The sequence below is a fragment of the Sceloporus undulatus genome, chromosome 1 (assembly GCF_019175285.1).
Source record: "Sceloporus undulatus isolate JIND9_A2432 ecotype Alabama chromosome 1, SceUnd_v1.1, whole genome shotgun sequence".
Classification (NCBI taxonomy): Eukaryota; Metazoa; Chordata; class Lepidosauria; order Squamata; family Phrynosomatidae; genus Sceloporus; species Sceloporus undulatus.
In genome coordinates, this window is record NC_056522.1 from 208,236,379 (window position 1) to 208,258,688 (window position 22,310).

The 22,310-nt window shown below is 41.5% G+C and overlaps 1 protein-coding gene across 1 annotated transcript in view; it reads left to right on the top strand.

The window, feature by feature from the left end:
* The window catches only part of SLC25A12 (solute carrier family 25 member 12), a 95,090-nt gene that overhangs the window by 13,956 nt on the left and 58,824 nt on the right, over positions 1 to 22,310 (top strand). The window contains exons 3-4 of the mRNA XM_042444525.1: positions 8,868 to 9,010; positions 13,578 to 13,693. Coding sequence (XP_042300459.1) covers positions 8,868 to 9,010; positions 13,578 to 13,693 — 259 coding nt within the window. The remainder of the gene's footprint in view (positions 1 to 8,867; positions 9,011 to 13,577; positions 13,694 to 22,310) is intronic.

Genomic DNA, 22,310 nt, shown 5'->3' on the forward strand with positions numbered 1-22,310 from the left:
AGATAGGGTCCTAGGAGAAGGCAGCAGTGTATGATGGGATGTGGTGTAGGCAGAAGGAGGTTCAATGGCCCTTGGGGGAGGCAGTGGATGATGGGATTGGTGGCAGGTAGAAGGAGCGATGGGCCTCTGGGGAAAGGCAGTGGATGATGGGATTGGTGGCAGGTAGAAGGAGAGGTTCAGATGGACCCCTGGAGGAAGGCAGTGGGTGATGGGATTGGTGGCAGGTAGAAGGAGAGGTTCAGATGGGCCCCTGGGGGAAGGCAGTGGATGATGGGATTGGTGGCAGGCAGAAGGAGAGGTGCAGATGGACACCCTGGGAGAAGGCAGTGGATGATGGGATCGGTGGCAGGTAGAAGGAGAGGTTCAGATGGGCCCCCCTGGGAGAAGGCAATGGATGACGGGATCGGTGGCAGGCAGAAAGAGAGGAGCAGAAAGAACATTGGAAGAAACCCCCCCACCCCCCAACCCCCCCTTCACAAGCAGGTAAATTTAAACTCCACTTTGCAACAGCGAAACATGCTCAAACCTGCAGAAAAACCTCTGGAAGGACCACAAGCTTACCTTTCCTCTGTGCCAAGAGCGCTTGTCCCCTGGCTTCTCTGGAACCGTCAAGAGGAAAGACCTACCGGAAGGAAAAGTGGGGCAAATTGCAACAGGGCATCATGGGAAAGTTGGAATCTGGGGGTCTTGCGATGGAGTTCAGGACTGGGAATTCACACCAGACCCATTCGCACTGAGATCGAACAGAGCCCCAATGCGGATATCGCCAATCCACTTATTAAGTGCACTCGCCAACACACGCCAAAAAGAGGAGCCAGTACGTACTCAGTTCGGAAGCCCCACAGAAGGGGCACACATCCAACGATGCCAGGTATGAAAGTACATTCGCATTAGCACGCGAATTCGAATCACCCAGTATGCAAAAGTCCCAGTTCCACGCGGCAGAGACCCTGTCTGATAAACGCCTCTGTTTACAAGAGAGAAGGGAAGCATGTCTCAGGTTGCTAGATGGTCTTTGTTAGTTTAAAAACCTGGTGCATCTCAGCCTATGGATACATTAAAGACCTTTTTTGGGGGGGGGGACAGAACATCAAGACTGCATAAATTTCTGAACATTTCTTGACAAATGGTATTGGAGTTTCTTGTTCTGAAATTTCCGAAGTCTTGATTTTTAAGTTGCCCCTTGAAGAAGACCTTATCCTTAGGCTGAAATATGTCAGTCTTTTTAGCTAATGATGACAGTCTTTTAACTTCCTGAGACATGGCTTCTTTCTCTCTCATGGATTTCATTGGAAATGTTCCAGTTTTTGTTTTTGATAGTGCTATCCCCCAGTATCTGCTGCTTGAGATGAGGGTTACACCTCTGTCTAATAGTAAGATAGGCTTGCTATTTGGCAAGAAGCAGTTAGGAACCTTCCCAGTCTGCCAGGGCTTGCAAGGTTTGTCACCTCATCTTTGTATGTAGAAACCACTGGTTTCTTTTCTGGTTCTTTCCCTGTCCTCTGCAAGTTTGTCAGTTTTTCTTTTAAATTCATAGGATCCTTTGCTTGGAGGCTCAGCTGTTTATGCAATGGCATGTCTGAGTATCACTTCTGCCTGGGAGCAAATGCACTTTTTATATATTCCTGTCAGTCACTATTGAAATGCAACTTCTGCTCATTTAGTAGGAGCTGGATAACAGGGATATTCTTTAGAGATACTGGTTTAAGAAAATTAAAGATTCTAAAATATTTTTGGATAAGGGGAATCAAAATATTAAAAATACGCTTCCTGAAGTTCAGAGTGAAAAAATATAATTTTAAAGTAGTCACAGTTGTTTGTTTTTGTTTTAGTCAACATTCTGTATTTGATTTTGATTTTGCCCTCATTTCCTTTGAAGTATATCATAAAGATTTCAAGCATATTTCAAAAGTAAATTGGAATGAAAATTGCCTACACTATTTCTGGTTAATCTGGGTTCTGATCCGGGGTAATAGGTAGTCTGAATGGCCTCACAGTCTCCAGAAAAAGTGTAGTTCATGACTGTAGGGCAGGTACTGGAATGTTTGTTTCTAGGCCCTTAATAGGGTGGGTTTGAGGCTGACCTGAGTGATCATAGGAATGAAACTGGTCTAGTTGTCATGGTGAGAATACCTGCTTTACATTACCACAGCTGTCTTTTGAGTTTGAAGTAAACTAGCCAAACAGGTTGCACACTATTATAAATTTTTCAGGTTGCAAGTTCGAGTAAGTTGGCTGACTGCTTGAACTTTCTGGTGAGAAAGAATTTGGTTGGGAAACTGGAGCATTTGGTGATGACTCCACTAATTTGTCTTGATATGAATGCCTCCCCCCCCTCCCTGCTCCCTTTCTACCTTTTTTTAAAAATGGACTCTGAAAATGTTTTGTGTTTGGAATGTGCTTATGATTATCTTACTGTTTTGAGCTTTACTCTTTTGAATATTGTACTGATATGTGCTTTGCATCATATTTCACTTCTAGTATTAGCTATGTTGTTTCTTTGATTTGTGACCTGCTTTTGGGGAGGGGGGAAATATTTTGGGGGAAAAATTGGTCTCGGTTCCAGTGGGAGGTAAAACAAGAACATCAATTTCATCTCTGAGATACCTTTTCTGATTGTATACTTCTGAGGTGGTTTGGAGCCCATTGTGTGTGTATATATGTATATATGCCTTCAAGTTGCCTGTCAACTTAAGGCTATGCCATAAATTTCATAGGGATTTCTTGAGCAAGGTTTTTGCCAGTTCCTTGCTCTGAAATATAGCCTATAGCACCTGGGATTCATTGGCGGTCTCACATCCAGATACTAACCAGAGCTGACCCTGCTTAGCTTCCAGGCTGAGATGGGATCTCGTGCCTTTAGGGTTTGTTATTGTTGTTGTTGTTCTTGTTGTGGGTCTTCAAGCCATTTCTGACGTATGGTGACCCTACCCTATCATGGAGTTTTCTTGGCAAGATTTTTTACCATTGGCTTCCCCTGAGGCTGAGAACATATGGCATGCCTAGAGTCACCCAGTGAGTTTCATGGCCAAGCTGGGAATCGAACCTTGGTTTCCAGAGTTATAGTCTAACAATCAAACTGCTACACCATGCTTTTTTGGCCTTTAGGGTACTTATCTCTCTCTGTTTTTTTATTGTTGTTGTATTCCTTCAAGTTATTTGCTACTTATGGCTACCCTAAGGTGACCCTATCACTTTTTTTTTTTGCGGTGAGGGGCAAGGTTTATTTGGAGCTGGTTTGCCTTTGCCTTTTTCTGAGGCTGGGAGCATGTAACTTGGCCAGGGTCACCCAGTAGGTTTCCATGGTTGAGCCATTCAGTCAGTTGTCTCCAGAGTCATAGTCCAATGCTGAAACCACTGCATCATCCTTATATGCTCCTTTTTAATCCCATACTCCCCAAGCAGAATAGCAGTGGCCAGAAACCTTTCTGTGGCCATCAGCGGAGGACCTCTGCAAGAGGAGTTCCTTTTCAGATGGTACTCTCTTCCCTTGGTGAAGAGGGAGTCTGCAACATCTAGGGACCCACCATTTTCCTTTCCCAGGAGATTATGATTGTTCATTAAACCTTCTATTTGCTATGAAATATTTGATTTTTAGGCCATGTGCTGCTAAGGTGATTAAAAGCTGACTGACGTAAATGAGAACAAAACATACCATGCACGAATTGCCTTCATTATTTTCTCAAGCTCTGGTAATTTGTCTCACTGCCAACACCATTCTAAATATCATGGGAGCATTTCATTAGTTAAAAGTTCCAATTTCCCCTGGAGAAAACAGAACTCTGCTTCCTTCTCAGCTCAGTATTCAGGTAGAGTAAGCTTTGTTGAGTTCAACAGCATTTATAGTACTTTCTGACAAGGCGGCTTCAGATTGCAGTAGTGAAAATAGTGCATTTCTTCTTGATGGAAGGAAAGTTTTGCTCAGAAATCTTGGTATAATTCCTCTGCTTGTTATGGACTAACCTTCAGACATGATATTGTTTTTACTGTCAATAAAAAAGCAGAAACCTTAGGGCTTAGATTGTTTAGTTGACATGGAATTCTCTAACAGTCCAATATTTTACATGTTTACATCATTCAAGGTTTTTATTGAGTGATCCCAGGCACAGTATTTGTTCCCACAAATGAAAGCAGAGGTCAGTGAGAAATCAGGTATGTGGCAGGGCAAGGGGTCAGCCAGAGATGAGGAGTTGCTGATGAACAGACCAATGACCTGTGGGAACTTTCTGGTGATCGAGTAGAAAGAGAGAGAGAGAGAGAATATGGCAAACTGAAAGAAAAAGAACATTTGTCTATCAGATAATTTGGCACTGAGAATTTCTCACTTTCCTTTCATTCCTCATCTTACTGTACATGACAGTTTTCTAACTGGGAGCAGAAAAATGAGCTGGATGATAGCATTCTTTGTCACTTTTCAACAAACCTCAGGCTTTTGTACACCAGCAGGCCTCTGGCCTTCTGGTCATATTAATTTAGATTTTTCTCATCCAGCTTCATTTGTCACCATTCCCCTAACTACATCATCAGCATAGGGTGGCTCAAGGAGCTTGTCAATTTTCCATCTTTGACTATCTCACCTGTATTCTACATGAAATGACAGCTCAGCTGTGTCTGTGGCCCAGTTCAAATGTGTCTCTGATTCATGTCATTTGATTATTTTTAAGATTTATATCCCACCCAGCTATAGTGCTATTTTGTTATATAAAATGAGAGAGCAAGTCCTAAGGATCTGCACTTGGAAAGTGTGTGTGTGCCTGGGGGTGGGGGCAGAAAAAATAGAATCAGAAGTGGGTAAAAGTCCACCTCTAGTTTTCTAAAAATACTTTTCTAACTGTAAAAAGTATGTCAGGGGGCAACTGCACCTTATTTGAAAGGCTTCCAGGAGTGGCAACTTCCAGGGTTTACTCCATTTTCCTCTCCTAAATCTGGCAAAGGTTGGAAGAACCCATAGAGCTGCAAAAATAGTCTTTAGGGACCATACAGTTTCCATCTTGATGTAAAACAAATTACCTAACTAGGGATTCATGTAGCTTCTAAAGGGAATCCTGATGCATACACTTGTTTCATTAAAAGCCAGAAATATTGGGATTCTACTGGATTGTCATGCAAATTTACTGTTGCACCAGGAGGCATGTTGATCCAGTTCAGGATCTCAGAGATGTAGAGCGTGGTTCAAGACCACACTCCTATTGCTGTTACCCAAAAAAGTGGCAGGACTTGGGGTTCCTACCAGCAGGGTCAGTATCTCCTTTGAATGTTGGGGAATTAAGTAGCTTAAAAGGAGGCATACGAGAGGTGGATAATTTACTGGGATCTTTCTACACATATTTAGATCAGTGCTAACTAAAAAAAAGCTCTAGTTTGATGTAAATAAGATGTTTTTATTTAGAAATGTGCAAAACATGCATGTGCACGCACTCCCATACACACACATGCACAAAAACAGAGTATAAAACAACCAGAGGTTCACACAAGGCTATGGAAAGGAAAGTTTAAACTTGGTTAGAGGGCAGTTAAGGGTTAAGTGGGAAATAATTACCAGTTCAGCAGAGGGAGGTCTGTAGAAATGCCAGGAGGCAGCCAAGGGAACATTAATAAAAAGCGAATCCCCTCCTCCCCCCTCCAAAAAGGTGAAAATTCAGACAACTGCCAGGAGAATGCCAAGAAAAAGTGAACCTAGAAAAATGCTTGAGACTTGGGAGTTTATCACACAGGAGGAATTTCTCTTAATTTCTAATGAAAAGAAAGTGGCCAGAATGCATTCACGTGAATTTGCTAGTTCAGTGAATTTATGGGAATTTGAATTGCGTTCAAACTGACTTCCCATTGCCTGAAAATAGCTTGCCATTGCCCAAAATTGCGTGTGATCACCTCTCATGCAATAATGTGAAAACCCATGATTGCGTTCGGACTGACTTCCCATTGCGTATGGTAGTCTATCATGCAATAACGTTAAACCCCATGATTGCGTTCGGATTGCCATTGGATTATACTTCCAATTTCCCTTGTCTGATAAACTCATTGGACAGTGATCTGAGGGTAAACCCAGAAAAAATGAACAATATGTGTGAGGTTTGATGGGGGGGGGTTATACTTTTTTTTTACCCTCCAAGCAGTGTTTGTGTAACCAAAAAGTCATGGGAAAAACCTTGATGTTTTTTCTGGGAATAGACAAGCTGGTCTGGAAAACTTACGGATTTTTAGCACCAAGATGTCAATGCACTAATACAGTATAGTCTCAAACAAGTTTTTGATGATCAGACAGGCAGAGGAAGTGAAGAGGAACTTCAAAAAGGGAAAATGGGATTTTGGGTTTTGTCAGTTTGACAGATATCTTCCTTTGTTGTCTTCATTTCCTTCCCCATAGGAATTATAAAATAAGCAAGAGGGAGGAATGTGTCATGGTTAGCATCACCCATGGTGCTTGCCCTTTTGCTCTATCTATGTCCTTTCTTGGGTCATTGTGATCCTCCAAAACACGTATCAGGTCATTGTGACTTCATTCCTGCTCCACAGTAGATCTTAAATATTAACATCCCATATTCAGCTGGAGAGGTTTTATGGTATGCCGACACTACTCATCATTTAAAAGTATAGCTTGTATTTTCTCTGGTAAGAAAAAAGACAAACAGTGGGAAAATAGGATTAGTACAAACTGAGGACAATATCTAGTCCATCCTCAGTGAGCAAAGAAATGCATTTGCCTAGAAAAACTATTGCTAGGAAGCATTTGTAGAAGCTGTTCTCAGTGGCTATATTTCAACCATAGGGTATTCCTTTCTTAGAGACTTCTTATATTATTTTATGGTGTCTGCCAAAGAATTTGGAAAGATTAGGTGCTTCCAGATGGGGAAAAAGTCTCTGCAGGTCCCAGCTTTTGTTCCTGTACAAACTGATTTATTTTGGAGATCCACATGATGTTTTCACCATTCCAAACTATTTACTGGGAGCTCCTGGCATTACCAAAGACTTTTCATTTCCATTCCCCATTTACAGTTTTAATTAACCTAGCACTATACAAAATGAAATGTGTCTGTAGTATGTGTTTCTGTTGTCTCGGGCGCAGTAAATATGGCCGCTGCCTAGTAAACACAGGTACTGTATTCTTTCTAGGACACAGGAAATCAAGCAAGAGAAACAAGAATGTTACTACTACAACAGAATTATCTTGCGCAAAAATTATTGTAATACTTAACTAATATAATATTGCAAAAGCAATATTGTAACTCTTGAATAAAAATAACAAAGTCTCAGTGGAAACTGATGAAAATACTTTTTTTGTGTTTTTTTCGGGCTATATGGCCATGTTCCAGAAAAGTTTCTTCCTGACGTTTCACCAGCATCTGACAAAACGTCAGGAAGAAACTTTTCTGGAGCATGGCTACATAGCCCGAAAAACCCACAAAAAACTATGGATGCCGGCCATGAAAGCCTTCGACTTTACACTGGTGAAAATAATTTTCTGAAATGTTACATGACTCTGGACAGCAGGAAGGGAAAGAGGAAAGAGGGAAGGAAGAAAGAAAAAGAAGTAATTGATAATTCAAGCAAGACGTTAGATGCATACTTATGAATATGCAGATACAAATAGAAGTGGGAAATCACCATACTTCCTGACATTTTTTACCCATCTAGAGGCACTCCTTTTCTTGGTATCTGTTTGGTTATGATGGCATTTGATAGCCTGTGGTTGTTACGTAGGTAGTATATATGTACGTATGTGTGAGACTATGAATAATAAATCCAAAGTCTTGGGTCTTGGCAGCAGAATAAATAGTGTAAAATATATGCTTATTTTCCAAGCTAACATGTTTTATTCCAAATGCTTAGTTTGGATTATTTGATGCATTGTTTAGATTGTTTTTGAATATAAATACACTTAGTATATTACAATTTTTTTCAATGCATTCCAAAGTTCAGATTATTTATCTGCTAGCAAGGAATCTTCAGTTTGTTTGGGTATAATTACCTTTAAACTTTCAGAATCTGTTCTGACAAGTGCCTCAGAGAAATGTGAAAAATGTCTTTGGTCTGGAACGTTCAGTTGGTGTTTTCATGTGCATTTTCTAATTGTTGTGTATCTGAGTAAGTGGTTTGTTCTACATGCTTTTCGCCCGGGGGGGGGGGGCATCCCTGAGTGGTAGAATGTATTTGTGTAGGAGTTTAGCACTGCCTAGGGACAAAACATCAATACAGGTAGAAATAGTGAACAAATGAAAAATTGCACATCTCCTGAAAAGTACTTACTCACATGGCCCAGGAGGTCAGCAGTCATTGGTAGACTTGCATATTTTCTCTTTATGGTGAAAGACAGATAAGAGTCCTCATACTCAAGTCCTCAGGTGGTTCAAGCACTGGCTTTTCCAGATGGAGTTGCAAAAGATCTTTATTTAAAATCCTAGAGAGCTGCTGCCAATCTCTCTAGACATTACTGTGACAGATGATCTAATGGCCTGACTGTGTATCATAAAGCACTACAGCTTCAAATGTTCAAACCTTTAAAAAAATTTTTTTATTATTAATTAAAATAACAGTGACAATAAAAAAAAATGTTCAAACCTGGACGTTTATCCAGTTGTTTTTCTAAGGAATCTGGGCTATGCCACAGATGTTGGCGAAACGTCAGGAATTAACTCTCCCAGAACATGACAACATAGCTTGAAAACCCCACAAAAACTATGGATTCTGGCCATGAAAGCCTTTGACTTCACGAAGATTCAAACTGTGCAGAAGCATTTCATGCACACCTATTGGCCTGTTGGGATGCTACATACAGTACATTCTTTTCTCTATGCTACATTGGACTGTTGCCTTTTATTCTAAAGATTTATACAATAATATCTGATTCTCTTTTTCTTCTTCTCTAGTATGCCACTGTTGAACAAGAAGGAGAACGTTACATGACACCAGGAGATTTTGTGCGGAGATACCTAGGCCTGTACACAGACCCACAATATAATCCTAATACAGTGGAGCTGTTGGCAGGAGTGGCGGATCAGACAAAGGATGGGTGAGAACAGTTTGTGTTAACATTTGATTGGAAATTATGTTGTCTGAGCTGTAATCAGAAGTGAGAAGCAGGCATAAGGATGTTCTCTGTGTCCATGGATCCAGAGGACATACTCATAAGCAACATCTTTGGATAGCTTCCTTAGGTTTCAACATTTTGTTATAAGTAGCAGCTATGTTTTAGAGGTAATAAGTTCACATATTCATTTACAATGTTTGTGGAGAAGTTCCATTCCCCATTTATACACCAGCACATTCCTGCTGAATACGCTTCAAGCTGGAAAGATGGGATAATGTCATGTGACCTTTGTCATGTGACATCCCTCCAACATGTGCACATCAAAACATTTAGCAATGTGATCTATTTGGGGAGAGAGACACTAATCACTATATATAGCCAGAAAATGATTTGTCTAATCAGGATAAATACTGAACAGACCTTTTTAGACATTACTTTTGGACAATGTTCTTTGTTCTCTAAATTGCTTTTTGAAACTAATTTACTAAATGTCCACTTTCCCCAGACATAGCCTTTTAACCTGTATGGTTTCAGAGCAGCCCTGCCTGTCTCATCTTCTCTTTATGTATATCTCCAAATTTGCTTTAGCAGGGAAGTGCAGATGTTGCTGGACAGTAACCAAAAAGTAAAGATAGATGGGAGCAGAGGCCACTAATGCCACCAGAGAGCAGTGGTAGAGAGCCAATTAAAGAGGATACTGTCAAAACCAGATGCAGTCTTTATGAGCTGGTGGGGGGTTAAAATGTTTAAATTTCATTTCTGTGAAACATAAAAGCTACTCGGATTCTTCAGGGTGATTTCTGTATGTGACTATGACCTTTGATGTTGTTATAAATGCATTTATTTTACTTTATTTCCCTTATGCACTATTTCACAGTATAATTTCAGTCTTGTGCAGCCTCAGGTTTGCCAAGTCCATTTTCTAATTAAAATTCTAATTGTGCTCATTATCTTTTGATTTGCAATAAAAGTCAATAGTAGGATTTTTCTTTGAAGTTTCCAGAAGCTTTGGCTTTCTTAAATCCTTTCTTAAAGGGGTCCTAACAATTATGAGAGATGTAGTACAGTATTGGGTTTTTTCCCCTACCTTCAATTTTACCTGAGTTTGTAAAAGTTGTCCTTTGGACTACAGTTCCCAGAAATCATGGTGGCTGTGGGATTGTGGGAAGTGAAATCCAAGGAAGGAACTTTGCCAAGATCCAAGTTTGACCATCATTTCATTTGAATCTGAAAGTTGAAACTGTATGCATTTATATGATGTTGTATTCTTGAGGAATAGTTGGCATTTCATGAGCCCTTATGTTTTCTCCCATTTTCTTGGAGACCTTAAAGCCTCGAGGGGTCAGTGGGGTAACTGCTTTTGCTGCACATTGGCTAAAACATAGAGAGGTTTGCCTTCCTGTTTTTGTTTAACCTTAGGAAGGATAAATCTATTTATTTAATCTTTTTGGGGAACCTCACTAGAGGAAAGATTGAGAGTCTTCTGCCCTGAAGAGTCAGAGTTCATGCTAAGCTATAATTTAATCATCTTGCTCATGCTGAATTGTATGGGTGACATGCTAATCTGTTTTCTAATGCTACATGCTGTTTACAGTGCTATATTGCTGATTCTTGATTAGTGGGTTATGCACAGTTGTAGTTTTTGAACAATTTTCTGTTATATTATTGCTGGTCTTAATGTTTATTTACTTTATTAAACTATTCCTATCTTTCTGTCTATCTAGATATATATCCCATTGAGTTCAACAAGACTTACCGCCAGTTATAGGTCTGAGCCAAATATAGGCTAGCCAGCATAGTGTAGTGATGTGAGTGTTAAAGTAAGAGTCTGGAAACCAGGATTCAAATTTTCACAAGGCCATAGAAACCAACTGGGTGACCTTGGGCAAGTCACGTTCCTTTAGCCTCAGAGGAAGGCAAAGGCAAACGCCCTTTGAACAAATCTTTCCCCCACAACCCCATTATAGGTTTGCCTTATACATTTGAAAAAAGTGGGGATAAGTAGGATAAATACTAAAGTAATGGGCCCGTACAGATAGGCCAAAATAAAGTTGCTTTGGGTCACTTTGGAGATATGCTGTTAAAATGACACATGCATCTTAAGAGGCCAGAAACTGTGCCAAAGCCGTGCTCCAGTCCTTAGGAGTGGAGCATGGCTTTGGCGTGGCTTCTGACCTCTTAGGATGCATGCATCATTTAAACAACATACCTCAAAGCTTACCGAAAGCAGCTTTATTTGACCTGTCTGTATGGGCTCTTCTAAAAACGTATGGTTTGCATAGTTCTGTCAATGTGCTTGAACTGTGACCACGATTCAGTGTCCTCTACTTAGTGACATAACTACTCTGGTTATACCATTTAGTAGTGTCTGCTCACTTAACAGGTACCAGCTCTTGTGGGTGACAGAGGTCTGTTCTTCTGTTGATCTGGAAGCAGCTAACTGATGTTCCCCCTCCTCTCCCACTGTCTGGTGTGACAGTGAGAAGCAGAATCTGCTCATAATTCCCCCTGGCACCAGAGATTGCTTGTGGGAGGGTAGTGAGAAGGTCAGTAAGCTGTTTCTCAGTTGACAGGAGAACAGAGGTCTGTTTTGTGAAATGGATGCTGCCCAGAAAGTGGGGATTAGGGGGCTTTTGCAATCCCTATGTACTCCTTAAACTAATGAATATGTAGGGATCATGAATATGAACCAATCACAAATGGGTTACTCAAGATTACACATTCATAACTGCAATAGTGAAATCCTGCCTATGTTTGCTTTATAGAGAAAACTAAATAAAATGCATGTATAAAGAAATAGACTATCTATGGCCCAAATCACATGGGCAAAGAACCACTTCAGGGCCATGGCTTGCATACGATGCATACCCCGGGATTGGCCTGAAACTGCTCTAGGGCTGCCTAAGGTGGTCTTGGACTGCTGAAAAAAGGAGCGCAGAAAAAGCGCTCCTTGCTAGTGGCCCATTTGCTGATATTGAGGAGAAGATACTATCTCCAACTTCAGTGTTTTCTACAGAGAAAAGGTAGAAATTGGAATTAAAATTAAATGTGCTCCTTGTACGTACCTGGCTGTTGACTCTTCTCAAGGGGCTGTAACCCTATACATCTCACCTGAGAGGGAGTTCCAATGGACTCATTGAGGCTTACTTCTGAGTAGACACGCATCAGCTTGGAGCATTAGTTTTTGTTAGTACCAGTAACTTTATCTTCAGTTTGGTCAATTCCAAAATGTCACAGGAGGGAGGAAAGACCCAAGCTCATTCAAACAGTCCTACCGTGTTTCCACGAAAATAAGACACTGTCTTATACATTTATTTTTCCTCAAGAAGACACACTATGCCTTATTTTCAGGGGATGTCTTATTTTTATTAAGTATGGTACAACAATCTAAATTTATTCAAGTATAGTTAAGTTGTTTTCTTAATAATATATTATAATAATTGTAAGCCGCTCTGAGAGCCTTTAGGGCTGAAGGGCGGGGTATAAATACCATAAATAAATAAAAATAAATAAATAACTCTCCACACCCGGAATTCCATTCACAATGCTGAGTAAAATGGCAGCCACAGCTTTACTTCTTCCCCCTGAGGACACACAATACCTAAAACAGAGTGTCCTGCTCCTCACTTCACTGAGGAGACTTTTACTTTCACTTTCACTTTTGCATGGGCCCTGGGGAACGGGCCTGGCGCGGAAGGGCAGGGAGCGGGAAGGGAACAGAATGGTGATACCACCCATTTTACCACATGGGAGAATGCCGCCAATGCCGCCGGAAGTCCCTGTTCCGTTCCCCATCCATCCCACAGAGCAGTTCAGAACAGTTCTTGAAAATCAGCCTCTGTGAAACAGATGGGGAGCGGAACAGGGACTTCTGGCGGCATTGGCGGAGTTCTCTCATGTGGTAAAATGGGTGATATCCCTGTTCCATTTCCTTCTTGCCCCCTTCTGTTCCGCGGTGGGCCTGTTCCCCAGGGCCTGTGTGATAAACTCCTATGTCTCCCTCTATGCCTCAGCTTGCAGCACACACAGAACAACTGGGACCTGACAGGGGGAGCCGATCTTGTTGATGGGGCTGCTCGCATTTCTCTAGTCACCTCTGAGATAGCAGCTGTCACGATGGGGCAGATGAGAAGGTCTGCCCATCTTCTTTACCGCTCTGCGCTGGTACGCTGCATAGCCACACCTATCACTATGTCATATTTTCAGGGCATGGCTTATATTGCGCAATTGCTTAGATATCCTGCTATGGCTTATTTTAAGGGTATGTCTTATTTTCGGGGAAACACAATAGTATTCTTCTTATTTTGTTATTTACACTGCATAGTATCCTCTCTGTTATTTCCTGATGTTGTAAGAGCATAATCATTATAAATTACTTCTTCTGGTGCTTTTTAAAAACAACATGTATTAATGGAATAGCTCTATCAGTTCTGTTGGGAATCTGCTTTCCCTGTTGTAAGTACGCATACAAGACAGTCTCTTACACACAGAGACACACACACACACACTTTCACTCTTTTAACTGACATTTCTAATTTCTGGTTTGTAGGTTGATCTCCTTTCAAGAGTTTTTGGCGTTTGAATCAGTTTTATGCACACCAGATGCAATGTTCATTGTTGCTTTTCAATTGTTCGACAAGAGTGGCAATGGTGAAGTGACCTTTGGTAAGAACAAAACTTACAGATCCTAGTACCGTATATACTCGACTATAACCCGACCTCATGTATAAGGCAAGGGCAGATTTTTGGGGCCAGAATTATGGATTTTGATATTACCCATGGATAAGTTGAGGGGAAAACTTAAGTGCATGTAACAAAAGATGTAAAGAACGAAGCAAAGGAAAACAATGCCAAAGAACAACATTCCAGCAGGAATAACTGTTTGTGTTCATACTAAAGGTTGAATGGATGACAGAGTAGAGCGGGGTCAGAGCTTCCAGGAGAGATTACACTCTTGCCTTTCACCAGAGGATGATTCTTTTTTTTAAAATAAGAGTTAAAGTTATTTAGTACGTACATTGACCCATGGATAAGTCAACTCAGGTTTTTTGGATTTGTATTTTTAGCCTAAATTTCTAGACTTATACCAGTGTATATACAGTTGTTTAATTTTCTTCAAAAATTTGGCTGCAGTGTGTATGTGCACATGTACACACACACACACACCATCTCTCATGCACTTATACAGCATAATTAATTACTGTTGTTCATTGTTTAGTCATTGCCTGGATATTCCTAAAATAACCAGTGTAAAACATATTTGATCAAGACCAGCCTAGCTAAAACACTCTGCAAACCAGACATAGCTGTGCTGATTTGGAAATGGGCCTGTACTGAACTGATTTCCTGGGTGAAAATATATCATTGCTTTTTGAGCATTGCCCACAAAGATTATTGCTCTAGTTTTGCTCCAGGATTACATAGCAAGTATGGTGACTTCAGTTAGGGTAAATATAGCAGAATTAAAGCAGTCTGTCTGACTTGTGATTTTAACAAGCCAGGAGTTCTTTGTCTTTCCATTGAGTGGACAAACCAGTTCCAAATTAATTAGAAAATGTGAAAGACTGAGCTGCAGGCCTGCATCATATCTTCCACAGAATATGCACCCAGCTCAGCTACAGATGACAGAATGCAGAAATTATGCCATGCAGGAGCATTATTGGGTATACTTGAAAATGGAAAGTGAAGTCAGTGAGCTTTGGCATGAGGCCAAGCCAGGATTGTTAAGTGGAGCAGGATGGCTTTCAGGAGAATTATCAGATCCTAGGCAGTCAAAAAAGAGGTCTAAGCAGAATTTGTTCTATCAGAGAACATGGAAGGAATGCCTGCCACTGTACATATTTTGGCTTCTTGGTGAACTGAAGGTAGACCCTTACAAGGGCAGTCCAGTGTATCTGTCTGACAAGAGGTACTTGGTTCACCTACCACAGTCTTTCTAAAAGCTTCCTAAGAAGGAAATAAATAAATAAATAAATATTTATTTTTATCCCGCATTTCTGTGACGAGACAATCAAAGCAGCTCACAACACATTAAAATATTCACATTCAACATTATGTCCCAAATTCCCTCCCTTAAAACAGGATTAAACATCATACAATTAAAAGTGGAGATTAAAATATCTATTATTAACACAATAAAAATATAATGAGGACAGAGCGGTGGGCTAATCCATGATGTGGGGGGCAGTCATTCTGTGGCCGGACACTTTTATTCAGGAAAGGCCTGCCGAAAGAGATCTGTCTTGACAGCTTTTTTAAAGCTGTCTCAGCTGGCAATTTGATGGATCTCGTCTGGCAGGCTGTTCCAAAGTCTGGGAGCAATTGCAGAGAAGGCCCTCTGGGAGGTAGCAGTTAGTCTGGTTTTTAAAGGCTGCAATAAATTTCTCCCAGAGGACCTGAGTGTGTGCAGCGGATTATATGGGAATAGGTGATCCCTCAAATAGGTTGGACCCAAGCCATGTAGGGCTTTAAAGGTTATAACCAACACCTTGTACTCTGCCCGGAAACTAATAGGCAGCCAGTGAAGAGATTTTAGGACAAGTGTTATTCGGTCACTCTTAGTTTTTCCGGCAACCAACCTGGCTGCCATATTTTGCACTAGTTGAAGTTTCCGGACTAGGCACATGACAGAATCAAGTTGTGAAGTTACCAGTGAATATACAACAGTTTCTAGATCCTTTACTTCCAGAAAAGGGCGCAGCTGGCGTATCAGCCAGAGCTGATAACAGGCGCTCCTGATCGTCACATTCACTTGGTTTGTCATGTGAACCGACGGATCTAGGAGCACCCCCCAATTGCGAACACAGTCCTTTGTGGAGAGTGTGACCCCATCTAGGACTGGAGGTTGCAACCCTATACCTGGTTTGGGTGACCCTACTGTAAGGACCTCCGTTTTGTCTGGATTCAGCTTGAGTTTGTTTTTCCACATCCAGCCTGTTACCGCCTCAAGACACTGATTGAGGGGAGAAATGCCATCTATCGTCGTAGTTGCTGAGATCGGGACATGGAGAAGTATATTTAGGTGTCATCAGCGTACTGATAACACCCTGCCCCATGTTTGCAAATGATTTCTCCCAGCAGCTTCATATAGCATCGGGGACAGTATGGCGCCTTGAGGGACGCCACATTTAAGCTCCGTTTTCGAGAAGCAACTGTCCCCGAGCATCACCCTCTGGAATCTACCTGAGAGGAAGGACCGGAACCACTGGAGTGCAGTGCCACCGATTCTTAACTCTCATAGGCGTTCCAAGAGGATGTCATGAGCTATTGTATCAAAGGCCGCTGAGAGGTCTAGAAGTACCAACAGTGTCACGCTTCCTCTGTCAATGCCTAGACGAAGGTAGTCAGCCAGAGCAACCATGGCAGTCTCCACCCCATATCATGTCCTGAAGCCGGTTTGAAATGGGTCATCCAAGATGACTTGGAGTTGAAGGGTGACAACCATCTCGATCATCTTGCTCAAAAATGGAAGATGGGATGCAGCCCTGTAGTTCTTTATATCCAGGGGGTCCAGGGAAGGTTTTTTCAGGAGCAGTGTAACAACCGCCTCCTTTAAGCAAGTTTTCAGTTTTTCTTTGCTTATTATCTGATGCTAAAATTTATGCATTGTAGCAGATTAAAGCATTGATTATACCTAAAATGTATGAGTTTACCATTGCTTAGAAAATTGGGAATTAACATAATGAAACTATCCTTGTTCTCTTCTCTTCTCTTCTCTTCTGGGAATGGAGATAGGTTTTGGAAAAAAAAATGAACATAGAAATGTAATGTAATATTGCAAAATTTTCCAAATGGTTCGGGAATCTCTAAATCCATGTTTGCATTATGCCATGCTCATCATTTCTACTAGTTTCAGTAACTTTTGAAAAAGCTTCTGTGCAGGAGATAATATGCTGACAGAGAATACAAGGGGTACTTCCTTATTGTACATAATTCCTAGCTTTGTTACACAAAGACATTGAAATATGAGTATAGTAACATTCTGAATAAGCAGCAATATAGCCTCCCCCTTCTAAGTACCATTTATACATGTGTATAAGTAGAAAAAAAATATTTTAAAAAATAGATGCAAAAAGCTGTGTTGATTTATCCATGGATCAATATACAGCGGGCCCTCCGTATCTGTAAAGGTTTGATTCCAGGACACTGTGCAGATATCAAAAAAACATGGATGATAAAATTCCTAGTAATAAAATGATGTAGGGCAGCTGCGCAGGGAGTAGCAAGTCCTGGCCGCCAGGCACACACATGCTTTGGGTGGGGCGAGGTGGGGTTGTGAAAGAAAAGAGCCTACAAGTGGGGAGAAGCAGACTGTGGTTGATATGGCACAGGGAGCCTTTCTCTTTTGGGGTGTGGGGAGGGTAAAAATAGAGGGAATTAAAAATCCAGTTTGCCCAACAAAATAAACAGAAAAATCTCACAACTTGATGGTTGCAGAAAGAATAAAAAGAGAGAGGGGTTCATTCTCATCTTTGCTATGTTTGCATTCCCTGGGACCCTTTCGTTGTTGTTAATTGCTGTCAGGTCAACTTTGACTTATGGTGACCCCATAAATGAGTGTAGTTTGCGTCATCAACAGCCCTGTTCAGGTCTTGAAGGCTCAGGGCCATGGCTTCCTTGATTCAGTCTATCTGTCTGTAATGCTGTCTTCCTTTTTCCTGCTGCCTTCTGTGTTACTGGTCATTACTGTATTGTCTTTTCTAGTGAGTCATGTTTTATCATGATCTGGCCAAAATAGGACAGCCTCAATTCAGTAATCTTGGCTTCTAGGGAAAGTCCATGCTTGATTTGCTCTAGGACCCATTTATTGGTCTGTTTATCAGTCCACAGTATCCATAGAACTTGGGAAAAGTATAAATTGAGATGGTGTCCAAATATTCCGCTATGGGCATCCTCGAATGAAGCCATGTTTGTAAGGGAGGAATTAAGAGAGAATTATTGGGTGACATATGTGGAACTTACTAAATTACACCATGGAAAAAGAGAAATGAAAACCCAAGAAGAATTGTGGAAAGAGGTCTGTCATGTAATTGGTTTACATACAGGCAATTTAAAGAAAGATTTTTGATGGACCAGAAAATCAAAGGAATAGGTCCAGCAGAAATAGAATTAGAAAAGATAATAAAAGATCAGAGAAAACAAATATCAAAATTTTATAAATTAGTTTGTAAATTCAAATTGGAAGAAGAAACAATTAAGGAATTTATGGTAAAATGGGCAAAAGATTTAAACCAGTCAATACAATTAGATCAATGGGAAAGAATTTGGAAAAGAAGAATAAAACAAACTCTAAATATAAATGTAAGACAAAATGTATATATAAGTCACAATATAGGTGGTATTTAACTCCCTTTAAATTATCTAAAATAAACAAAAACAACAGAAATGTTTGCTGGAAATGCCAGAAAGAAACCGGGACCTATTTACATTACTGGTGGAAATGTGAGAAAGTTAAAGTATATTGGAAAATATACATATAGAAATGAAAAAAAAAATATTCAATACTGTATTAAGGAAGGTGCAGATCCTAAAATGTATCTCCTGAACATAGTTGAAGACAATAAATTAGAAGAACAAGAAGGAAAATTATTATTTCATACAATAGTAGCGGGAAGAATGTTCTGGCAAAATATTGGAAGAAGGAAGAAATACCAAGTGGAGGGATGGAGGCTGAAAGTGATGGAATTATATGAGATGGACAAACTAACGTCTTAAATGAAGAAAAGGTCACAAAAGAGTTTCCGTAAAGAATGGGAGTTGTGGGGGGAAAATATATACAGGAAGAAAAAAAAGGAATCTATACAAATAGTTATTTTTGAGGAATAATTCTCTAATAAGTATAATGTAAAGAACAATAAAATGTGTAATAGTGATATAACAAATAGAAATGTAAGGTAAATCTTAGGAAAAATATAGAATAATAAGGTAGTGAGTAGAATGGTATGAATTGTAAAAGACACAAATAGATAGCAGTAAGATAAGAGTCCCAAGGTGATAGATAACTTAGGAAAAGAATAAGTGATAAATGAAGGGTTATGTATGTTGGAAGTGAAATAGCCTTTGGAAGTGCAGTATGTGTAAAAAAATTAGTTAGGAATGGACATATATTTGTAAATAATCATGTATTTGTTACTTGTTTATTTTAATTAATAAAAATATTTTTTTTAAAAAAGAACTTTTCTGCAGCATCACATTTCAGATGAGTGGACTTTCTTCCTATCAGCTTTCTTCACTTCAGCCTTTACAACTGTACACAGAAACTAGAAATAGGGTGGCATGGACAATCCTAACTTTAGTATTCAGTAATATACCTTTACACTTCAGGATCTTGTCTAGTTCCTTCATAGCTGATCTTCCAAGGCCTAGTTTTCATCTGATTTATTGACTGCAGTCTGCTGATGGATAAAACAACAAAGCTAGTCCCAATTATATTTGATGGTAGCAAGTGATCAAAATTTCAATGTCTTCATCGTTTCTTTTAAAGTTTCATTAATCATCTGTGGTAATTATTTTTGTTTTCTTAATTTAGAATCATAGAATCATAGAGGCCTGAAGCAGACAGGCCAAAAGGGCCGCACTGAGACCATGTTCCTGATTTTGTCAGGACTGCAGTGACTGCATGTTCCCACTTCTGAAGCAGGCTGTAGTTCTGAACCTGGCTGTGAGCAGGAGCGTCTTTTTGATGCTCCTTTTTATGCTGGCTTTTCCAGGTTGGCATGCTGTCCATGTGGCTTCTGGCCACTTTGGGCGCATGCATTGTATAAATGCCACACTCCCAACATGGCCCAAAGCTGGTGCTTTTTGTCCATCTACTTCCAGCCAGAGTGGAAGAGACCTCAAGGACCATCATGAATCTGCCTTTGTACTTTCTTCCTTGACTTTCTTCAATAATCATTCCAAGTCTTTGCTATTTTCTGATAGTAGTGTGATGTCATCTGCATATCTGGAATGGTTGATTTTCCTTCCTGCAGTTTTCACACCTCCTTTCTCCTGAGTAATCTTGCTTTATGTATGAGACATTCAGTGTACCAGTTAAACAGATAGGGTGACTGGGTTATTTGTTTGACTCCCTTGCCAATTAGAAATCATTCCATTTCTACATATTCTGTCCTGATGGTCACCTTTCCCTGCAGACAAGGTTGTAGCATCCTGTAGTTTGGGTAGCCCCTCCCACTTAATCCTAATAGGCAGGAATCAAAACAAAGACCTGACTCCCCTATGGGAGGGGCTCGCCCCCATTGGAAGTCAGTCAGTCAGTTTTTTTCCTGCCCATGCTCCTAGTAGGACAAACTTTTTGGAGTCAAACAAATTTCTTTGTCTTGTGAAGAGTTGCTGTTCATTTCATTTGCAGAGTTTTCATCCTGGCCTCCAACCATCATCCCTCCTTCCTGCCATACCAGTTTCCTAGTAAGGGAACTGGACTCCCTTGATTTTTGGGAGGCCAGGATGATGATGGAGGGATTGCCCCCTCCCCCCCCGGCACAGCCTGCACTGGAACCGAGAGCACAGCAGGCCGACCTTCCTCATCTGGAGAGAGATAATGGGGCACAGCCAAGGGAAGGGTTTACACTCTGCATTGTTGAGGATGCCCAATTCCTCTGCCCAGTTTGTTCAGTGCCAGTGGACCTGGAGGTGCAACCGGTTTCAGCCACAACACAGGATCTGGGGGCAGTTAGTACGACTTACTTCCTTTCCTACCGGGCAGCCATCAGTACATCTTCCTCCAAGCTAGCCAATTTGATAAAGTTGATTTTAGCCCAAGCAGTGGCCTCCTGCCTCAGGGAGTCTGGAATGCCAGAGAATGAGAGAAGGGATGCCCGTTTTGGATCCCAGTGCTCTCCAGCTGCCAGTTACACTGCAGATTGGGTGCCCCTGAGGCCCAAGGGGCTTAGCAGCAATAATGGGGCCTCCTTATCCAGAGGGGACACTCATCCCTGGGGAGGATCAGAGGGGTCCTCTGCCAGTTCTTTTCTCCTAGCTGGCCATGGAGGGCACCCCTCCCGGGCTGCTGTGTCAGTGGATGATCCTTTGAGTGCCCAGGTCCCTGCAGCATGTCATTGGGAGAGCCCAGGTAAGGTCATTCGCCTGGGCCTCATGGATGGGGGCACTATCTTGGCCGCATGGGCAATGGACACCATATTAGCTGTATGGACGCCATCATGGCAGACTGAGTTCCCCCAAGGCCCAAGGGGCGTAGCAGCGATAGTGGATGGTGCCGCCATCTTTGCTACGTGGATGGGGGCTTCAATCTTGGCTGCAGGGCTTGCAGCTGCCATCTTGGCCCATCAACAAGAGCAACGAAGTAGGAGGAGGAAGAGATCTTCCTGTCCAAATCGGAGATGGAGGCCTCATATGATCTCCCCCTAACAAGAGAGCTAAACAGGATCCCCAGGCCCACAGGAGAGGCAAGATTGGGCTCCCCTCTGCTTCACAAAGAGAGCTAGGCAAGAGAGTTTTTGGCACAAAGTCAGCGTGGTGTAGTGGTTTGAGCACTGAACTGTGAGTCTGCGAATCCTGGCTCAGTCATTAAACCTATCCTCTCTCAGCCCCAGAGGATGACAATGGCAACCCTCCCTCTGAATAAATCTTCACCTACATGGAGGGGGAGGAGGGGGAACTGTTGGGGGAGGACAAGGACTCCTTACCTGGTTCAGTCCACCTGTTCAGAATCCATTGGTCTACTGTGCCAAGGACTCCTCTAAAAAGACAGCCAAGGCCCTCAGCACTGATCTCTCATCTGACCAGAACTCCCCCCCCCCAGAATGGTGACTTGACCAGAGTGAGGGAGAACTGTTCCCAGTACCAGCCCCCTCAGGGTTAGACCCCTACCCTTCCGATCTCATTCAGGCAATCAAGGATGAGTGGAATAAACCAGCTTCTAGTGGCCTATGTCATAGCTCGGATAAAGAACCATAAAATCTCCCTTGTGCTGTCATGGACAGGCCTCAGGTCCCCCTAGTGAAGCACCCCAGTATCTGCCCTGGTTTCCTCAGTGTTTTTTCTTATAAGGATGGTGAGGACACCCTGTAAATTGCCGAGAACAGAAGGGCAGTGTTGCCCTTTCAATAGGCACATGAAGCTTTATCCGTGGCTATCAGGACTATTGTTGCCACTTCCATTGTGGCTAAGGCTTCTCTCTAATGGACACAGGACCTATTGGAGGAGGTAACCCTGCAGGCCACCCAGCTTAGGCAAGGTCTTTTATAAGTGGTCCTGTCTTTGGTTTTCACAGCGGGTGAAGTTCTGTGGATGCAGTATAGTTCTGTGTGAGGGCTCAGACTAC